Source organism: Dasypus novemcinctus, chromosome 11, assembly GCF_030445035.2.
Source record: "Dasypus novemcinctus isolate mDasNov1 chromosome 11, mDasNov1.1.hap2, whole genome shotgun sequence".
In the NCBI taxonomy this organism is placed as follows: Eukaryota; Metazoa; Chordata; class Mammalia; order Cingulata; family Dasypodidae; genus Dasypus; species Dasypus novemcinctus.
Window position 1 is genome coordinate 18669725 of NC_080683.1, and position 22911 is coordinate 18692635.

Here is a 22911-nt window from a genome sequence, read left to right on the forward strand (position 1 = left end):
CAGGCCCCATTCGCTTACAGGCCTGACAAAGGCAGTTTTTCTTACTGGAATAACAAATAGAGGTCAAAGTTCTAGAAATGTTGCACCTAACCACTTGGGTATTTAGCCGAATGATAACTCAGTGAATAAGTTCTCTCAAAACAAAAATCTTAGTTGACTTAAACTCCACAATTTGTGTTATCCAGAGCGTGGGGATAATTAGGGTGGCAGCGGAGGGGGAGGCATCAGTGAAGTCAGCTCACGAACATGTGTCCTGTGGTCTAAGGAGAAACACTTTCGGGGATTCTTACAAGACAATCTTCTGGGAAGGGTCTCCATGTCACGTGACCAGACGCCATCCAAGAAAAGATTTATAAAGAGAGAATTGAGGAATTTCATTCATTTAGAATGAAAGGGAAAAAAGTGCTCAGAAATAGATGTAAAGAATCAGGTATACCTTGTTTTAAAGTGCAGCTTCCAGGGACCTACCCTAGAAGATTCTAATGCAGTAAAATAATATTTTAGGATTGGTATTATGAATGCCTAGGCAATTCCCCTTGTTCCTCCTCCTCCTCCTCCTCCTCCTCTTCCTCCCTTAGTTAAATTGAAGCACTCCTCCTAATCAAGGTCTATAGTTGATGATTTATACTCTGCCCTGTATAGGCTTACAGGCTTTGACAAATGTATAATGCCATGTATCCATCATGGCAGTATCGTACAGAAAAATTCCAATACCCCACAAATGCCCCGTGTTCCACTTCTTCTTCCTGCCCTCACCCCTCTGAACCTTCGGTAACCACTATCTTTGTATCAATGGTACAAGTTCTTCCATTACCACGTGATGATACCTACAGTAACAATAAATCTTCATTGAAGACAGGGAAGATTTTGGCCCCCAGGGGGCATTTGGCAAGGTCTGGAGACATTTTGGTTGTCACATCCTGGGGGAAGAAAGGGACTACTACGGCTATCTGTTGAACAGAGGCCAGGGGTTCTGATAAACATTCTGCAATGTGCAACAACAGCCCTCCCAGCCTCCCAGCATAATCAGTCAAAAATGTCAATAAGTGCCAAGGTTGAGAAACCCTGAACTAGATCATGCTATGAGAGGTTCCACGCCTCCCGTATTTTTTCTATCCCTGGCAACAAAATCTCAGACAATTAAATATATTGTTGCACTGCATTATTTATTAATGAAGACATTTCAGTATAGATCAGAATATAAATCCTTCACACTTGGTGCCAAGCAATAATTAGTATTACATGAATGTTAACCTGTGCCAAAGGAGATTTTAAAAAGGTTACCTTGAATGGCATTAACTATCAATTTGTCTGCACTCATTATATTGAATTCTCTAAAGAATCAGTTGTTTTATTCCCTTTTTAATCATATGAAATATTAAATATAATAATAATTCTAATTCAAAATTCTCTTTGTGGTGCTGTTTTTCCTCCAGAGAAATGTCACTTTCCATTTGACAATTTTGCTATGATATTTCTAACACTATTTTCTCAGAAAAAAATATGCTTGGCTTTAGTAAAGAATCATCTAAGTAAAACTCTTAAATACTTCCTGAATATGAAAAAAATCCCATTCAGATTTTAAATGGCTCTGTTCTCATTTACCTTCTCTTTCTGATGTAAATGGAATCTCTTCCAAAGTAATTAGATCTGCTTAAATTGCCAATCACAATTAGCACGTTCTCAAAATTTGCTACTAAGGATGAGACACCATCAGAGACAAGTATCTCGTATTCAGTAGACTTTGTTTCCTGACATTAAAATTTGAAATGACTTTAATTACTAGCAAAGAAGTCTTGGTCAACCAATCCAGTTTTCTCCAGAAACAGATGAAAAGATAAGTCAAATGGAAAGAAAAACAGGAAGGCAAAACTGAGTTCGTTTTTCAGAGAACTTACAAAGGTGTTGTTCAGACATCAGACATTCAGAACTTGTTTATCCTGTTCAATAAATATCAGGCTCCATATTGAAGAAAATATAAATGAACTATATGTAGTCTTTTTAACTTCAGGTTCAACATTAAAGAAATTGGGGCCTTCTAGTGAATGGTAGGGGAATGAGGACACAGGGTTGGCAATTTATCAGTGCAGTAAGGGAATGTGTGGCTGTTCAAGATACTGTAAGTAGAGGAAGATAGTAAATGGGTTTTCCCCTGGGACAGTTCATATGAATAAATGGGCATTTGCTCAGACTTCAAAAGATAGCTGATCAGGCTTGCCTAATATCTTCATTTAGAAGTTCTGCGCATAAGGAAAAGAGACCATTGGGACTGACCAGTACACTGCTCTTGCTGAGTTATGGAACAACCACAGGTAAGGGAAGTAAAAGAATCCTACGAGTTCTAAAGCATTCAAGATATGGAAGATCAGACTGGTAGGCAGAAAGTATTATTATTGCTAGCCAGCATTTACAGAGCAAATACTATGGTCAAGTACCCTGGGTCATAACACTTACTTCCTCACAGTTACCTTATTAGGCAAATACTGTTACTGGATGCAGTATTTAGTTTAATTTTAGTTTTAGTTTCCCAGGCTGCTTAAAGCAGATACCATGAAATAGGTTGGCTTACACAATGGAAATGCATTAACTTAGAGTTTGAGGTCAGGAAAATGTCCAAATCAAGGCATCATCAAAGCAAAGCTTTCTTGACGAAAACCAGCCGCCGGCAACCCTTGAGTCCTCTGCCACATGGCAAGGCACATGGCAGTGCCTGCTGGTCTCTCCCTTCTCTTGCAGGTTTCATTGAAATCAGCTTCTGACTTCAGTGGTTTCTCTCTCTCTTCCATTTATAAAGGACTCCAGTAATACAATTAGGACCTTAACTGAAGTAGTCTCATCAAAAGGTTCCACTTACAATGGGTTTACATCCACAGGATTAGATTAAAGAAAATGTTTTTTCTGGGGTACATATAGCCTCAAACCACCACATTATTTTACAGGTAAAGAAAATGAAATTTAGAAGGGTTAAATAAATTGTCCAAGGTCTCACAACTAACACGCAGTGGGATTATGTTTTGGACCTGGACTCATAGATTCTAGACGCCTTGCTCTTAGTTACTGTGCTATACTATTTTCCTAATTAGAGATTGGATGGCCCATGGTGAGGAGGAGCTTTGAGCTCTGAGAAAATAAAATCAGAGCCAACCTTGTCCAAGGACCAATGGTTCAAACAAACCTCAGCCTTCCCAGCATGCGCTCAATAGCAAGCCCAACAGTGGTCCTTTCAGTCCCATATAGACATACAACATGACTGGCCTGCTGTCTTCCCCAGACCCAAAAGGATACACAATTGTGTAATATTAAGCAACTGGCTCATTTTATTGAAAGCAGCTGCTTCCATTTATGCTTCAGTTGGAATAACATTTGGCTATGTTCACGAACCGTTAGTACTCCTATGGGTTTAAAAGTGCTGCATAAAATAAACTGATCATTTTTGGGTATATGCTCTGAACAGGCAATGGGAAAGCCAGCCTCCACTTTGACCCAGAAAGTTCCATTTCTGTGCTTGCTCAATCCTCTTTATTGCCCTGTCATCAAGTTCTAATATGGTTTATAACTTAGATGTTTATTTAGTTTAACAGGCTCTAATAATATTTGTTTTGGCTGCTTTCAGATACCAAGAGCAGCATCTCCTCCTCCATGCCCTAAAGTGAGGGATCTACAGCCCCTCAATCCAAAAAGCACAAGTCACAGACACACGTCTTGAAATGTTTAAAACCTGAGGAAGGTATTCACAAACCAAATGGGCACTGAGGGCAGTGGTAAGGAGGTCTTTAGGAGGAATGGCTTCTTTGTTGATGATATAGATGCTGCTTTAGCTCACAGCAATAAGCACATATGACAAAAGGTTGCACAACCTCAAGTGGCAATTCCTGACAAAGTCATGTTGACAACAAAAATCCTAAGAAGGTAGAAAACATGGAGATAAAATTCTAAAAAATGCTCTCTGACTCTGGAAATTTAGAAAGCCTTCTATTCCAGCTGCTAAGCGGTGACAGGCTCTTTACTGAGGTGACTCTTCGTAGAGTCCAGACACAAGGGCTATTCTTAGAATAACCAAAAAAAGCAGGGAGCTGCCTAAAAATAATGATGACTCAACACCTAGAGGCTTCAATGATGCAATGTTGTCAAAGAACACCCTCTCTCCTCACAGGTTGCAGTTTTTAAAATAAGCAAACTCACAGCTCACCTTCTGAAGAAACCCAAAACTTCACACGCTGAAGGAGAAAATTAGGACACATGGGTCACATATAGAATGTTCTGCCAATGTATTGCCTGTTGGTGTGGCTTGGTTCACTTGGAGAAGAAGCCCCTGCCAAAGTTAAGGTCAGTTCTTTCCCTCTATCACCCTCACTCATCAGTTGCCCTTTCAAATCAGGCCCTGTGAGACAAGACAAGACAACAATGCCAATTACATAAGAGGAGGGCATGCAAAGCCGTGTCCTCAAGTCACTGCTCCAGCACATTTCAAGGCTGAGGAGTGGCCCTGTCTGGCGACTTGTCTGTGCGAGGTATAGCTTAGAGCTTCTTAATTCAAGATAAAGAACAAAAACACATCCTGGAGCCTTCTCTCTCCCCTCTTAGGTGTCCATTCCTCAATCTGCAGCCACCTCAAGCTCTTATTCCACCTAATGTGCCCTATCATTAACAAACCCAGTGAACATTAAGCTTTATGCAGGCACAGACTGCTTCCATTCATCTTTGTATTTACAGTGCCACGAACAGTGCTTGGGACGCCGCAGATGTTCAATAATTGCTGAACGATTGATGGGTAGGCCAATTCATCAATGCAGCACTCTTTCCCTTTGCCACCCAATTTATGAGTCACTGCACTTCCCTGGGTACTTATATTGTGTTAGTTGCTACATTTTAGGATATAATATCTCCTAGGAGTAAAATGGTCATAAAGGTGATTCTTAATCAGCAAAAAGCTTTCAGGTTCCAAAAGATTCTAGGATATGGCAGGAGATATTTGGGGACAGGGTGTTCCTCACAGCACAGAGCCCATCTATTTCTTCTTCTTCTTTTGATTTCTTTTTTTAAGATTCATTTATTTATTTATTTATTTCTCTCCCCTTCCCCACCCTGGTTATCTGTTCTCTGTGTCTATTTGATGAGTGTTCTTCTTTGTCCGCTTCTGTTGTTGTCAGCGGCACAGGACTCTGTGTTTCTTTTTGTTGCGTCATCTTGTTATGTCAGCTCTCCGTGTGTGCGGCACCATTCCTGGGCAGGCTGCACTTTCTTTCGCACTGGGCGGCTCTCCTTATGGGGCGTCCTTGCATGTGGGGCTCCCCTACGCGGGGGACACCCCTGCGTGGCAGGGCACTCCTTGCGCGCATCGGCACTGCACGTGGCCCAGCTCCACACGGGTCAAGGAGGCCTGGGGTTTGAACCACAGACCTCCCATGTGGTAGGCGGACGCCCTAACCACTGGGCCAAGCCCGCTTCCCTATTTCTTCTTAAAGCTTGCTCTACTCCTCAAGAAACAAAGCAAGAAACAGGTCTGAGGCTTCAGAGAAAGGTGCATTCTAAATAAAGTATAATAAAAAAATTCTACAAATGCTTTAGTACATTAGGTCTTACATATTAACTGAGTGTTTCTTTTCCAGAAAGGTGACCTTGTTGCAGTCATGCTTTCATAATGCATTTTTGGAACTCCCATTAGTTAGTTGCCAAGCTCCAAAAGAAAATCACCTTTTTATTTTATAGCTCTTTCTTATTACAGTGTTCATATGTTTGTTACTTTCAAATAAAAATTTTACTCAGACTGATTACCCACTTATTCATCATACTTGATTCTAAATGACTTATTTCCACAAATTAAAATGTACCCTAAAAATACAAAGTCTTTGCCCCACCCAAAATATTCCCAAGAATATGTTATCAGTGATACAAAAAAAGAGGAGTCCCTTTAAAAGGGACAACAATCACTTGGCTATGTAAACTGCAGGATCTTGGGGATCTTTGGTTAGGGGAAAGATGCCCCCTTAGAAATGAGAGCCCAGTTGTAAACAGCAAGCTGGGCACAGGCAGCTTAGGAAACCAAATGCATATATTTACTTTCTCCTCCTCTTTCTAAGCCATGGAGTTCCTATCTCCCTACTCCCACATTTAGAGAAGGACTATCTGGAGGAAGCTGCTTATCAGTGCCAAATTTATGACAATGAAAACTCATTTCCCTGAAATTTTCAAAAGAGGCTATTTGAAGAGCCAAACTCCTTTCCTTTTATATGGCCTTTGCAAAGCCTTGAACTTCAGCAATACAGTAATGATTTTTAAATGGACTTTTGTTCCATGTTTTCCAGCTTGTTAGAACACAAGACCAATGAAGATAATAATCTATATAAGGGAAAGAATGAAAATCTCATGGTAAGGAAGTGAACTTATAGTACTCTCCCATGTAATAGTTCGGCTCTCAGCCTTTAGGGCTCAAAATTAGACTTACTTATTATGAGGACAAACTTAAACACACATATCCACAAATGGCTTATGTGTGATCATTTCTCACAAATCGATATCAGAATAATGGCCATATTTAAGAGTCAAACTTACAGTAGAATTATGTGACCAAGTTCTTTTCTAAATTACGTAGATCTAGTCACTGTGAAAGATGTTGCTAATTGTGATTGCTAAGACACATTTTTCCCTTGAAGATGTGTTAAAATTATTCTAAACAATATGAGTTATAGTTATAGCAAAATAAAAAAAGATTTGTGTATGTAATTCTAAAAATATTATAAAACCTAATAATTCAGGTGATTTTTTTCTATTGACGGTGGAATTTAAAATATCTGCAAAATGCATCCTTAATGACCACTGGCCATGCCCTTACATGTTGAAAAATGATAGTTAAAGTACTCATAAAGATATGCAGAAAGTTTGGGCCAGTTAATTTAGAAAAATTTCTTAACTTACTTATACATAGAATTAATAAAAGAGAATACAGAAATATCAAGACCAAGAAGTACAAGTAAAGTTGCTACAACTGAACATTAATTTTTAACTTGAGCTTCCCAGAAGCCAGGTATAAATAGACACATATAATTTATAAAATTCTCCTAAGGAAAAAAAATACCAATTCCCCAGGGAAAGCAAAGTTTTCCTGGAACTATGTTCTAAAAGAAATGTATCATGTGAGCCTTATTTGGGGAAGAGTGAGCAACATGGTCCTACGACAAGAACAGAAACAGTTTCCATGTGGCAAAGACTGAGATAAAACTTCTCAAGAATCAAGGCTATGATATAAAAGCACAACTTGGTTATGAATCTGCAATAAACTGGTTAAGTTAACTGATACCTAAGTATGTCGTCTTCCTTCAGTGGAACAACTTTAACCAGAGATAGTCCTAGACTTGTGGGTGCCAGTGAGGGGAATGAAGGAGAATGAAGGAAGAAACCAATATTTACCAAGAAAATCTGGTGCTACCTACTCTAGCTATTTCTCCTCATCCATATAACCAACCCATAAAGAAGGTATGGTTAACCCCATTTTATAAAAGAGAGAATTGAAATTCAGAGGAGTTAAGTTGGCCAAGATCCCATAACTAGGATGTAGCCAGGCAGGATTTAAACTCAAGTGTTTCTGAACTTAAAGCTCGCTTTCTGGGTTATTTTGCCTCTCTTAAGAGCCCATGCTATGTGTAGAGAAATGTGCTAGATAGATATTGCAGAATACCAAAGAATGATGAGCTTGCTCTATTGCCCTCAAGACACTTAAAATTATCTACAAGACTACAACACCATATAAGGCAGTTTATTCTGTGTATAAATAATAGAATTAACAATTTGGAGTTTACAATTACTACATATCTTAGGGGAAAGTATAGGATTTGAACAAGCTAAGGGGTATGCTATTTCAACATATTTGATAAAAAGTCTTAACAATGCCATGCATCTGATCAATGAATTTCCCTTCAAAACACTGATAGAGACCATGGTGTTAATTTCTTAAAGGATGGTTATGCTATATAATAAAACATTCCAAGTAAAATGTAACATGACCAAAATATAATGAGAAACTGAAGGTAACAAAAATAAACTACACTTATTCTGCTTCTAAAAATTGATCCTGCTTAAAAGGTAGGTGAGTTTAGCTGAGCACCATGAGCATAAAATTATAACTGAGTAGATAATAATGTAACATCTGCAACACACTAATTCCACTCTTGTAGAGTAAATAGCACATGATATTAATGGAACTGGCATTCAGCCCGCCTATATCGCACTGATCTCATCCATTGAGCTAAAGGTCAGGCCTGCTGTGACAGATACCTCGGCAGACTTCTAAAGTTCACGTTAATTCTCTGACTTTCTCTGGTTATCTCTGAGTCACTCAAGAATTTCATGACCACCTAACTGAGACCAGAATCAAACATCAAGGAAGCCAAGCAAGGCAGGGTGAAGTCCATACCATCCTCAGGCTGTGAGAGTGAGAATCAGCATCAGCATCAGCATCACGAGCATCCTCCATCCTTCCCCTGGGCATCACCTCTGAAAGTGCCTCTTGAAAAGTAATGTTCATATGCAACAGCACACTACAGTTACTCACTGAGTTTATACATCTTTTTCAGTACAACCCGGGACACAGGGATGGTTGCACTTCCGTGCACTTCTCAATGGTTCCTGGATGGGGAGGAGAATGGAGGACAAAATCCAGTCCCACCCTCCACTCGTCCAGCCACCCACTCCTGCTTAAGACCACACCCACCCGTCAGCACCATTGCTAGAAGATCACCTTCCTTACCCAGGCAGTGTGCCCAAGGCTGCTTCTGCCCATACAGGCACCTTTTAATAAGTCACGAAGGCACAGTATAGGCTAGTACCAGCTCTGAAGGAAACCATATGAAGTCAGTTCCAAGTACCTTGAGTTTTTCCCTAATATATAAAAGTCCATCGTGTCCCTCTTTAATATCATCCCAGATTAAATGGAACATAGCAGACATTTTCCCCCAACTGCCATCAAGGATAGAACCCATCTATTCTCTGACATAGAAACCAAATGCTCTCAACACTGTGTGCATTAGACCTCATTCTCTCCACTGCCTCAATTATTTCCAGGTAGTTAAGTGGGGGGGCATTTAGAGAGGCTTATCAGACTCTTGGGCCCCAGGGGGTCACTTAATGCTGTGGAGAAGCAAGATGCTAAATATACCTCTGGAATATTTTAGTCACTTCAAGAACGGTTAAGGTTCCAGGGAACGTCCTACAGCAGCTTTCAAATCTGCCCCATACTGGGTCTCTCATCCAGCAGGTACCTCCAAGTGATTAGTGGTGACTAATTGTGGCTGCCCAGTCACGGACCAGAGAAATGGAAAAAGGGGCTAAACTGCCAAGTATTGTGATATGCACTGTCTTTTTACAATTCAAACATTCTTCAAAACAGCAATAAGTCCATTTCACATATTCTAGGGCCTCCTAAAGCACCAGATTTCAGCTTTCACTGCTGCCTTTTCTCTCCTCTCCTCCCCCCGCCCCATCCCTTTTCTCTCCCTTTTCTTCTCTAGGGGTAGTTTTGACCACAGATGTACTAAGACAATTCTAATTTTTATTCACTTAACTTACTGATGAGTCAGTCAGCTCTAAACATTTTAAATATTATATAAATATATATTGACATAAAAACAGCTTTGTATAATTCACATGGGTATAGTATCTTAGACTCTACTAGAGGGATTTGGACTCAATGCACTTATGTTGAGCTTGAATTTTACTCGAAAGCTCATGCTAATGGATAGACGACTTTGGTTCTGTTGATCCTGGACTAAAACTCAGGAGGCCTCACTCTCATCTTTGCAATTTATCTAAATGATTAGCCAATCATGGCAAATTTATGCCTCTGTCTTTTTTTTTTTTTCCAAGTTCTACTCATTTTATTCATTTTTTTTATTGACTTTGTAATAATATTACATTAAAAATATATATGTGAGGTCCCATTCAACCCCACCCCCCCACCCCCCCTCTCCCCCCCCAACAACACTCGTTCCCATCATCATGACACATCCATTGGATTTGGTAAGTACATCTTTGGGCACCTCTGCACCTCATAGACAATGGTCCACATCATGGCCCATACTCTGCTCCATTCCATCCAGTGGGCCCTGTGAGGATCCACGATGTCCGGTGATCACCCCCGAGGCGCCATCCAGGGCAGCTCCACGTCCCAAATATGCCCCCACCTCTCATCTCTTCCTGCCCTTCCCCATACCCATCGTCCACCATGTCCACTTTTCCCAATCCAATGCCACCTCTTCTATGTGGACATTGGATTGGTTGTGTCCATTGCACCTCTATGTCAAGAGGAGGCTCAGATTCCACATGGATGCTGGCTGCCATCCTCCCATTTTCAGTTGTAATCACTCTAGGCTCCATGGTGTGGTGATTGTCCTTCTTCAACTCCATCTTAGCTGAGTGTGGTAAGTCCAATAAATCAGATTGTAGGTGCTGGAGTCTGTTGAGGCTCAGGACCTGGCTATCACATTATCAGTCCAGAGATTCAAATCCCCTAACTATATCTTAAACCCATATTATATTCAAAAAATATGAGGTCCCCATTCGCCCCCACCACTTCTCCCCCAATAACACTCTCCCCCATCATCATGACACATCCATTGCGTCTGGTGAGTATATCTCCGGGCATCGCTGCACCCCATGTCCCGTGTTCCACACCATAGCCCACACTTTCCCACGTTCCATCCAGTGGGCCATGGGAGGACATATAACATCCAGCAACTGTCCCTGGGGCACCACGCAGGACAACTCTAAGTCCCGAGAATGCCTCCACATCTCTTCTCTTCCTCCCCTTCCCCGCACCCAGCAGCCACCATGGCCACTTTTTCCACATCAATTCTACATTTTCTAGATTATTAACCACAATCGTTCATGAATATAATATGATTAAGTCCACTCTGATCCTTACTGTATTCCTCCTTCCTGTGGACCTTGGCTTGGTTGTGTCCATTCCACATCTATGTCAAGAGGGAGTTTAGTATGCCTCTGTCTTAATTTGGTCTTCACTTAAGTGGAGGTTCAATTCAATATTGACTGAGCACCTACTATGTGTTAGGTCCCCAGTAACGTGCTGAAGACATGAAGAAGAATATAAATTTCATCTGCCTCAAGAACTTCAGAGTGCAGAGGAAAAATACAAATGAAGAGAAGCAAAATACTCGTGGTGGTTGATACAAAATGTTTTCCAGTATCAACTCTTTGGATCTGGCTCCCTGAGTATGCAAGAAATGCATGCAGGGAACAGTAACTATCTACCTGTTGGACTAGGTGTCTCTCCTATGCAGCCAGAAACAGACCATGCCACAGGACAATCAGAAATGGGACCAGCGGCAAGAGGAGCAGTGGCAGCAGATCAGTGCCTGAGGCTTTCAACTGTAGACACTGAGAGGAGGAGATCCAGCAGGTATCTGGAAAGGCCACCCAGGAAGTGTCCATGCATGCAGCACACCCTGGCTTCAAGGCATCCTTTATTTCCAATAGACACTAGCATCCTAATACCGGCCCAGTAAATTGAATTGCTCAGCTTGATGGCACTCCAGAGTTCGGGGCTGAATTCTTTCCTCTTTTTGAACATGCGGTGGTGTTAGTGCATTTCTTAATATTCTGCAGGTCCACAACCCCCTCTGTCTGAGACACTTGGCCTGACATAGTTGGAATTCTGAATTGGGGTATTTGGAAAGGCAATAAGGTACATTGACCACATATTGTATCAGGCCCCAGCAAAGGCTAGAGGAGCACCTAGTAATTAAAGCCACAAATATTTCTGCAGAGAAATTAATGAGCATTCACACTCCAAAGATCTTCCTTCCTGACCAGGTCAGATATTTGAAGCCTAAGAATTAAGTCTAGTGAGGCTTAGTCTCAAAATGAGTTAAGAAAACATTTTGGCTTTCAGAATTTTTTCAGACATCAGAACTGCAGAGGAGGGGCTGTGAAATTTCAGGTGTAAAATACAAAGTGAACTCTCACATTCCCCTAAAACTAGGGTGAGGATAAATCTTAAGTGGGGAATAAAGTAAAAATCGCAAGTAATCAGATTTGACCTTGAAAATCCTTTTGGAAGACACCTTCACAATGCTTTACTATATAGACCAGATCATCATTCCTCATCTGAGCTTCAGAAGAAAGAATACATTTACATGTAGTGGACTCATTGAGGGGAAAACATGTACTTTTTGAACATGATAATCACTCCAGTCACTTGCAATCCATTGAGAATGATCCATTTATGAGAAGTGCAAAGACTAAGCGACCAGTAGAGCCAGGTCTCTGACCTCATGCCCTGATTGGTAGAATGTATATTTTAATGGTTGGCATAAATGCCCCCATATTTTTTTAAAAAATTGTGCGCGAATGTATACATATGTATGTGGGGGGACAGGCCATGGCTGTAGTTGAAAATATATGATAAATGACCTTGGATTTGACATCATTGGGCTAATTTATTATTTGCTTATTTGGGGTTGACCCTTCTCAGCAGTCTCAGTAGACTATAAATTTGATGAGTGTGTTTATCTCATTGACAATCAGATCCCCAGAGCCAAGTATCACGCCTGTTTTCAATAAATATTTGCAAATCGAGAGGCAATATTACATAATGCTTATGAGCATGGGCCCTGGAGCTTGACAGCCTACCTTTGAATCCTGGCTCTGTGAGGCTATAGACAAATTGCCTAACTTCTCTGTGCCCCAGTGACCTCATCTGGAAAGAAAAGGGGTATAATAATCATCCCACTGTATCGAACTAGATGGGAAAATTACACGTTGATAATGAACTCCCAAATCTTGGTGGCTTTAAGCAGCAAAGGCTTATTGGTTTTGTTTTTCTGGTCACAGTACACATTTATCATAGGTTGGCTAGAACTCCACTGTGTCACTCTTGCCCTCCCTCCATGACCCAAACTGCCTGTGCAGACACTACCTGGCACAATGCCTGTTGCCCCAGCAAAGTGAAAACATCTCTCAGGGTCCACCATTGGTAATGAAGTACTCAGCTTGGAAGTGACGCAAATCACTTCTGCTTACGCATTGGCAGAGCCAGTACAGGACACCACTGAGCCCACAGTGGCCCAAGCAGTGCAAGCCTCCATGTGCCCAGGAAGTAGAGAGCCAGAAAGATACCTTCTCACTGGGCTGTGATGATGATTAAAGGACTGAAGGTTTATAAAGCACTTGGAAGAGCACTTGGCAACTAGCTACATGCTATATGTTTACTTGCTGTTATTCCTACTATTATTAGTATTGGTAAGCTAAACGAATTTATATTTTTGGAGGCTGTTCTAAAGTCACCTTTTGGGCTTCTCCTTATCCAGATGAATTTGACTACAAGTTTCATATGGTTGTTTTTCTGCTCTCCTTCAGCTACTCGTGAATGACAACGATCCACAGAGAGCCCTTTCCTAGCTTCAGCATAAACACAGGGCATCCATGGAACACGCCTTTCAGCCTCACCTGTCTCAACATCATTTCTGCAGAAAGGCAAACCCAGTAGAGCATGCCAAAAGGAAATGAACCTTAGTCACATCTAGGTGTTGGATGCTGTGAAGATCCCAGTTCCAAATGTGTTTCATACAAAAATATTTATGCTTCAAGCTGTAGCATGCAAACAGCAATCTGCACTTATTGGTTTCAGATGCCAATTTCCTCCAGCTCGGGCACTCCTTTGTGTTACATAAACAAATCTCAACCATCTGGACCACGACAAGCCACACTGAAGTATGTGCTCATTCCTCTCAAAAGCTCCAAATCAAAAGACAATCTCACAGAATCTGTCTAACTGAAAATTGGAGTGAACATCATGGCTCTAATGGAACTGGTTAAAAAATGTTCTTTAGGTGTTAGAACTTAGAATTTAATGAGCATATCAGAATAATTGTCACTTTGATAATCAGAAACAAACATAACCAGAAGATCATATCCTGTGTTGTTATCTGTATTCTGAGCAGTCTGATTCTATACCATTCAAATTACTTCAAAAAAGAAAAGGGCTTAAGAAAAATGTTTCAGATATGGGAAAATCAAGGTAAGGTTGCTGTGAGTCTCAGTCCTGACAGAAAGCAAATCTGTGATTCCTACCCAATTAAGAAAGTTAAAATGTATACTTTGTAATAATTTAAATTACAAGCTAAATTCAAATCCATCAATATCAAGAACAAATAACTGGAAAGTAGGTTGTGTCACAAAGGAAAGGACTTAAAAAATGACAAAAGGACTTTTGCCAAGACAAGCTACCTATGTAAGCACCTGCTCACATGGACATCCAGAAGTGAACACTGAGCATAATTTCTGACATCTCATCTCCTGCTATAATTCCAGGCTGCTGAAGACATCTTCCAAAGCCAAATATCTTAAAGAGAATCACTGGGCCAGTTTTGCCAACAAGCAAATACAAGGAGTCCGGGAAACGTTTACTTGACCTCTGCCTAAAAATATTAGCGCAGTGCCTCAAATGTGCACCCATTTGGGAAAGACAGTCATCATCAGCCTACATGGCTCAGATTCATGAACTCTGAACCTTGTGGAAAGAATATCCTGAGAGAATGGGGTTAAGACAACTGAGTTTTATTAAGATAGAAAAGATAAAAGTAGGTCAAGAGAAGGCTATAAAGTTCTGGATCTTGAAGAAAAGCATGTGGCAGTGAAAATGAGCAGCCATGATGCTCCCCAAATGCTTTATCTACTTTTTCTTTAGTCAACCGACCATGCTTCCCAGATAAATTAAATTTATTTGGTGTCTAATTATCTTTGGCATCCCTAAACTGTGTATGCATTACTAATTTAAAACTGTATCTAGATCAGATTATCTGATATTCTAGAGACTACCAATGGGGTGCACAAAATCGCACTAAGGTAGGAGACTTTCTGTCTGATTTCATAAGTTTAATTAGATAGAATTTGGAAAATTATAAAATTCACCATATAGATGTGCTCTAAGTATTTAAAACTGGTTTCATGGAAGTACATCTTGTTTATTTCTACTATTTTATCAAGGTCATTTAAAAATCTCATACAAATTCCCAAGTTGCTGTGCACCAACTTTGGAAACAAATTACTTAAGAATATTTTGCAATCCATTCATTAAATCAGAGATCAGAATATCAAAGTAGGTGTGGATAGACTCCTTTGAACTCTCCCTAAGTCTTGATCTTTCCTTTTACCAAATTCTGCTTTAGCTATACTTGAGTGCACTCCTAAGTGAGATTGGCACCTTCTTAGGTCACATTGTTTCAGTCGACCAAGAAGTATTTAAATAGGAAAGAATAAAAATTTGCATTCAACCTCAAAAGAAATTATTTTTAATTGTTGGTATTTAGGTAAATAGGTGATACAATGAGAAGACATGGAATCTTGGTTCATAGTTTACACCAGATATATTTCAGGGGAAATTACTTGTCCTGAGTAAATTATAATCTGTTCTACAGCCTGGGCATAACCAAAGGGCAAAATTACCAGTGTCTTTCAAAGTGGTCAGGCACCATTTTCTCACTTCAAATAGCCCAGTAATACTAGAAATGGAGGCCCAAATCATATATAATTCCTTGGATTTCAAGCAATTTTCAGGCCATCGTTTCAACTATTCAACTCTGAAATAATATCATTATAAACATGTCTTTAAATGGTTTGAAATAATTCTTAATCCTCTGGGATCATTTTCTCCGTGGTTATCAGGATTGCTTACAAAACCAATAAAATCCAGAAATCATACTCACAGTAATCATACTCAGAAAACATAGTTTGGACTACAGCAATGGGCAAAAAGAGCCCAAATGCATGAAGCACCCCTAATCTCATACAGAGCCAGATTCACTAGTTTAGAATAAAGGTCCTTCCTGCAAAAAAATGTAGCCCATATTTTACAAAACGATGTAATAGTGAATGTTTACAAGTATGAATCCACATCTCAAGGAAAGGTTTGATTATTCAGATGCCCCAAATAAAAGTTCACTGAATTCTGAAATAAATCCTAGAAAGAGCACCAAATGGAATATTCACTATGATTTTCAAGTGCACTTAAACTAAATCAAGTTGTCTCTTACAACGGAAAGCTTCATTTTGGGGGAAGTGCTCATAGACAGACAACCTCATTCCCCAATAATTTCAAATCAAGGAGCTTACACTGTCATTCAGATTATTCTAACACACCCACAGCAACAAAGCCCATCATGGCTCTGAGCAAATATCAGTAAGCAAAGCAGAACTCGGAGAGCCCACCAATTTATCTTCTCCAGTAACTGCTTGGGGACTTGGGTCACAATTTAAGGAGCTATTTTTAGAATGTCCATCAAACTCCAGGAGGGGCTGGAGTGAAAGAGGGCTTGTGCTGTTTTGACCAAGGCAAATTATGTTTTTGGCAGAAGAGGGGAAAATAAAACTTTTAGGGGTTCAAGGCATCTGTTTCCTAGCCCAAGGAGTATCTCCTCCAATCTATACCCCTAAAAGCACTTATTTTACTTAGATAGACCAAGGAGTTCCAGAGGACTGGAACTGATTCATCTACAACCTTGTCACATGTATTTCCAAAGTTAGCTGATAATAGAACAGGCTTTGCTCACCCTCTTATGCATGCTAAGAATAGAGCCAACTCAACATTTTCCAAAACTTCAAAACGTCAACCGCAAATGAACAATAAGAATGGTTGGAGATACTGCCACCTCTCCCCATGTTTCAGGAATAGAAAAGGCTTGTTACCTTACTCTCTTCTGCTTCAAACACTGACTGGTGCACGTTGCATGCAAACAATGAGTTGGGAAGGTCGTTGAAGTCAGTGATTGCTTGAAAGGCTTCCTCTGCAAAACACCGAGTGATAGCCCAGTCTCTGTCTATGCAGCAGAGTAAGAAAAGTCCTCCATCTTCTGGGATATGCCCCTGCTGCCCTGGGCTCCGCATTCCCATAAAGTAAGATTCTCCCCTCATTCCTGAGGATACAAAGACAGACATGAGTTAGAGAAGAATGCAACTCCTTAAAATAAGGGCATCAAGTCACAGTTCTAGACAGTCTGGTGCAGAGAAGTGAATTGTGATTAGGAGGAGAGGTAGGGCCTGCTGTAGGGGGACACCCAGCGTGTCCACAGTATCCAGTGATCTCTGATTCAGAATTTCCAGAACAGCTCTGCTGGGAAAAGGATCTGGTCAGGGTTATGGTTATAAAAACAAACAAACAAACAAATAAAAATATCAAACGCTTAACAGGGTAGGAATTGGAGGTCTGGGAATCTGGGAAAGGCACATAAGTGCTCTGAGATTTTGTTTACTCTTGTTTTGAATGTGGATGATAAGATCTACATCTTTTCCTCCTAAGAGTATTATGGGAATCAAATGGGCTTAAGCAAAAATGCATGTGGGGAAGAGCTTTGATGAGTTACCCAATAAATGATATCACCACCATCACTGATTAACAAGTCTGTCCAAGGAAGTGTTCTGTATTAAGGAAGTATGATCTACATACCAAATCTGAGTCCTGATTATGGTAACTCTAATAGTTAAGAGTTTGTCCATGATGAGGAATACTCATAGACAAACACACATACAAATCCTCTTCTGCCTGGGATAACTGCTTGAAGTCATTGGAACCAGGTCCAGATCTTGAAAACTCAATACCGTCTTGACTAATCCATGGTATATGCGCTCCCTTCCCTCATACCCTCCACAAAGCTTTCCTGGTTAGCCTCATCTAGACGTGTTCAATCACTCTATTTCCTCACCCCTAACAGTCAAAATTCTACCCAAATGCAGCCACTTGGAGGAATTTTCCCGTTTCTGATACTGGTTCATACTGTAGTGGATTTGGTCTGTCCGCCCACATATTTCAAAGCCAGTGTCTACTATCACACTATTCTGTTCAAAGCTCAGTAATGAGAAGCTCAGAAGGTAAAAAAAACCCGGCCTGTGTTACACAGGTAAGACTGAATGACAATTAAGATGCGGCTGCTCAATTATCTTCAGGAACCTCCATCTTTCCCCATCTCAGCATCACAAAATCTCAGATTAAAGGACAGACAGGTGGTACCACTAAATCACTCTGTCCTCCTGAAGTTTAGTTAGACACAAATTCTGGAACCCCAGGCAAAATATGGGTTTCTGCTTATATTTCTCTTGAAATATGAGTGAATTATGGTCATGAAGTTCTGTTTTCTGTTTTTATTTTTCCTAGAAACAAAGACCAAGTGGGAGTTTGAGAAACAGTATTTGTTGGCAATAATGAATTAACTATAAAATCTTAGATGTGGTTGGGATGGGAGCTAAACATTAAAGAATTGGAGGCAATACCTATAAAATTAGGTTACTTTATTTGTGGTAAATGAAAATTTTAATCTCTGTAAAATATATTAGAAACACTATATACTCTAAAGTTCTTAAAACTTCAATTAATGCAAGAGTTTCTGTATTTAAATCAACAAAATACTTATTTTAAATAAAAATATGCTACATGTTTTAAGCTATGCTTTTTTCTATAAGTAATCCAAAATACATGAATATTTTAACTAGAAAGAAAATATCTGATAACATTAATAGGAAGGGCATTTAACTGCTAGACATCTTCAATGAAATACCCACATGCATTTATTTTCCTTCATATTCATTTACAGTGTTGTTTCAAATATTTTAGCATAACATAATTATAGCCCTTATTTATTATTATTAGAGTACTGATTACTTTAATAGTAAAAATAATTACTAAGAATAAAATATTACTTTCAAAGGATTATAGGAAAACATTTTGATAATTAAGTCATAATCACCCACTAGCATGAAATATAGGTATTAAGTGCCAATTCTGATTTTATTTTTAATCCTATCTTATTTTTAAAATTTTACATGAGTCAAAACTGATGCCAGATTGTTCTTAGGTGAGCTCTGAGAATGTTTCAATTATTCTTTTCTTTAAGAGAAACTAGAATCTATTGCTGAACAACTTAATTAAATAGATAAAATATTAAGGCTCGCTCTGGATTCATTTTAATCTACTCCAATAGCCTTAAGTTCTCTTCTAAGCTATAACAATACGATTATCTTTATGGGACTTTATTTTAAACTCACTACCTTCAGTCAAGATTTAAAAGGTGAATGCATTTTTGGCAAAAACCTGTTTTACTTGTACAGAGAAATACTTCAAAAGTCAGTGCTTTAAGCGAAGGCTCTTTCCAGCTCTATTACTGATTTACCACATAATTTGGAGAAGTCAACTAATCCTTCTGTGACTCAGTTTATCTTTTTAAAACAAGAACAAATGCACCTGCCTTCCTCCTTAAGCAGTGTAGGAGGAAGCAGAGAAATGACACAAGAATGGAAGAGGTGATCAAAATCAGTACTATACATGATGTAAAAAGATTTGTACTGTGGCAGACTATCAAATCACATCACTATGAGAATCTCAGAGCAAGAGGTCCATTAACCCTTTGTCTATCCAAATAAAGAGAAGGAAAGGGAAACTAAAGATTAAAAGAACCCTCTAATAAGGAAAGATAAAGGACCCACAGCCCAAGGTAACTGGTTTATCTTTTTAAATTAGTTTTAAATATCTTAGTAACTATTATCAGAAATCTTTGTTAAGAAAATGTTCAGGCAACCATTGCCTGCATAGGTTAGGAGGAGTTACACGTTTCACTCGAATTTCTAAATCTAAGGTCGATCATCCAAAAGAGATAGCCCCACTAAGGATACTTGGGTTCTAGTTCTTCACTTTAAATTGGGTGCCATTTGGGATGTGGTTTTTTTTTTTTTTCTTTATTTTTCTTTCTCTCTTTATTTTTTTTTAAATGTTACATTCAAAAAATATAAGAGGTTCCCATACACACCCTACCCCCCTCACCCGACTCCTCCCACATCAACAGCCTCTTTCATCATCATGGGACATTTTTGAGTCAGCCTGCCCACAGTAGAGATCTACTGCAAAGGTGGATTGAAATAGATGAAGCGTGTGAGTGTCCTTTGACACTTCCATGATGAGACAGGAATGAAAGCTAAATATTACTATTTGTAGGCTTATCAAGAGCACGTCAGGGGCAGAGTAACCTGGCACTACATAGGTGGTCTTCATCTATTAGTTTCAAATTTTCAGTGAATGACCATGAGGGTTAAACTCATATTATTAAAATGAGAGAAGAGCTGTGATATCGCTTTAACATTTGGTTCAAGTATACTTGGTAACCCAAGTATGGTATTTACATGACCAAGGAGAGTAATTAAAACAAAAGCAGCAATTCTCCATGACATACACACACACACACAACCCAACAACAAAATAACAATTTCATGAAATATTACCAAGTCAGTGGCAAGGGAAATGATTGGGTTTTCTTCATTTTATGGAGGAGGAAGGCTGGAGAAAGGATGATTCACAATTACTTCATGACTTTGCTGTAATGTGAAAATAATTTTCATCAAAAATCCTTAAATAATCTGATAGCATTCAGTAAATAAAGAATATGAGATCTAAAATGAAGACAGTATGGTTCCTACCATGAGGACGAGCCACCTGAAACAGAAAAATATCTGTTCAGAATCAAAGAAGTAAACACTGAATAAAGTTTGCTGAATGAATAAGTGAATAAATTCCCCCTACCCCAAAAAACCCAGATGATGGAGACATCACTGGGCTTCTACACAAGGAATTAATCTTTCCAAAACTCTCTACCCTTCACTCCTAACATTTGTATTGTGCAATTAGCCCCAGGAGAAGGGACTTCGAAGGGACATCTGGTTCTACTGGAATCACTACTTTCAGAGTGTTATCAATGTGCATGAGATTCAGATTTCTGAATTGCAGACTCCTAAAAAGCCACCTTTCTGGGAATGAGAATGGGGAGCCATGTGTTTGCATAGAGAAGTAGGCCTAGTCTAGATGGCTTCAAGTTGAATAAAAAAGGAGGGGAAAATCACAAGAAAACCCATGGAAAGAAAAATAAAAGTGTAAGCATCTATGGAGATGCTTATACCAGCTTTACTAGCAGTTAAAACTGCTTAGTCAGTATTATAATGTGTGACCTATAGAAAAAGATAATGCTGCCTTGAAAGGTGGGCGTGGGGGTGCTAATAGTCTCATTCTGAGTCACTTGGACAATTCTGGGCACCACCCACCACAGAGAAACTGGGTTTCTTTCACAGGAATCTATCCAGTGTTATAGAGTAGCCAAAAGTTATGTCTCAGGAACAGGGTCACAGGAAGAAATAGTACAAGGAAGCATAAGAAAAGAAGTCTTGAGGGAAATCATGAGATTTCCTTCAAATTCTGCAAGAGGGAAAAGAACTTTTGTTGTTTGTTGTTAAGAGGGTAGATATCAAGCCAGGAAGAATGAGCTCAAGTTAACAGAAGACACCGTGGACCTTTTAACAATTAGGGTATGTACAGAATACTGTGTCTCCTATCTTAGTGAGTGCCTTGTGACCAGTGCTACCCCCTGAGTAAGCACCTTACAACTGTCTATATCTATCTAGTGGAACATCAGAGAGGAGCACAAGGACCAGCGGGGTGACTGGCTGACATTTCCTGTAAGGTCTCTTCTCACCTTGAGATTTTTATCTTTCCATAATTGGAAGAAAATACACAAGAACAGATTCATTTGTCTACCTCTGGGCTTAAGGATCGCAAGAGAGAGGAACTCATAACCTTTAACTAAAGCTGTCTCCAGTGTTTAAACCTGTAATTTGGATGCTCATAATTTATCTGCCTATATTTTCATCTTTCAGATTACTTGGACTAGAAAGAGAGAATGTTTATTAAAATAGGAAGTAATGATCCACAAAGGGAGAAAAATGAGCAAGACATACAAGAAGCAATTTAATTTGGGATTTATTTTTCTTTAGACAAAAGAATACTAAACAGTCAACTTTCTGCTTTTTAAATTAAGAACAGGACTAGAAGAAACATTTTTTTTATGTGCAACAAATAGGAAAAAAAATGTTGCCTCAATTCCATGTTCTGGCTAACTGAGGAGGATAAATAAAGGAATAGAATAAGTGGAAATGAGTGATGAATAATTCATCTGACTTCAGGTTCAGTTTTAATTGAAAAACAAGTAAATGGATTATACGGGAGATTGGTTAGTTTGGCAGAACTTAAAGACAACAATGTCAGCTTGAATAGTAATGATAAAAACTGAGAATGCAATGTTGCATTATTAAGTAGTAGCTAAGACATCCCTACTGCTATTTTTAAGTTGAGCATAATGTTAAATGAAACCTGTTCAATTTTTAAAAGAATAGAAACCTAAACTTAGAGTAAAGTTTTGTACAGTGTTTAAAGTCAGCTTCAAAACTGAAAGATTCTCTATGATATATGGGACAGAATGAGCTTATTAGAAGAAAAATTTTATATGAAGAGCAATAATCATTTTACAATTAAATCATATCCACAACTTTCATTTTTGGGTCTGCCTTAAGGGTGAGGTCATTTGTTGCTCTTTCAATATTTTAATATCTAGACTTTCTTTGGGATAAGGCAATTCTTTTGCTCCTTTTTGTCCATTTTGTAGGGAGACTGCAGTACAAATTAGTAAAAACAAACCATCCCAGCCATCCTGAGCTACAAAGGAGAGATGTGATATTCTTAGGTTGTGCTCCATAGAAACCCATTAGAGCTCTTTCTGAAATATAATGGAAACTATTTAATTCAGCTGCAGAATTTTCACACCTGCCGAGTTGTGTGAACCTCATGCTATTCTTGATACCATTTGGGATTGGTCTTGAAAGAATCTGGAGCATGCAGTTTCAATTTATGGTTTTCAAAGCAAATTATCCACATTCCTCATTTGTGGTTCCCTTCAGGAAGCCTTCTTAAACCTCTGTTCACCTTAAGCTCACAGGACAATAATTCAATTAATTCAATTCCCCAAGGGAGCAGCATCTTATGAATTTTTAAGAGGTTAAAAAAAAGTTTCAAGTTGTTCCATCATATCCTTTTGCATT

The 22911-nt window shown here is 39.1% G+C and overlaps 1 protein-coding gene across 3 annotated transcripts in view; it reads right to left on the bottom strand.

The window, feature by feature from the left end:
- Positions 1-22911, bottom strand: part of RCAN2 (regulator of calcineurin 2) — a 296136-nt gene that overhangs the window by 238196 nt on the left and 35029 nt on the right. For 2 of the 3 annotated variants that reach the window (XM_004454197.3, XM_058306825.2), the window contains exon 2: positions 16696-16922. In XM_004454197.3, coding sequence (XP_004454254.2) covers positions 16696-16920 — 225 coding nt within the window. In that variant the 5' untranslated portion in view covers positions 16921-16922. Of the gene's footprint in view, positions 1-8410; positions 8577-16695; positions 16923-22911 lie in introns of those variants that run through there. The other variant, XM_058306826.2, reaches the window with a different exon arrangement.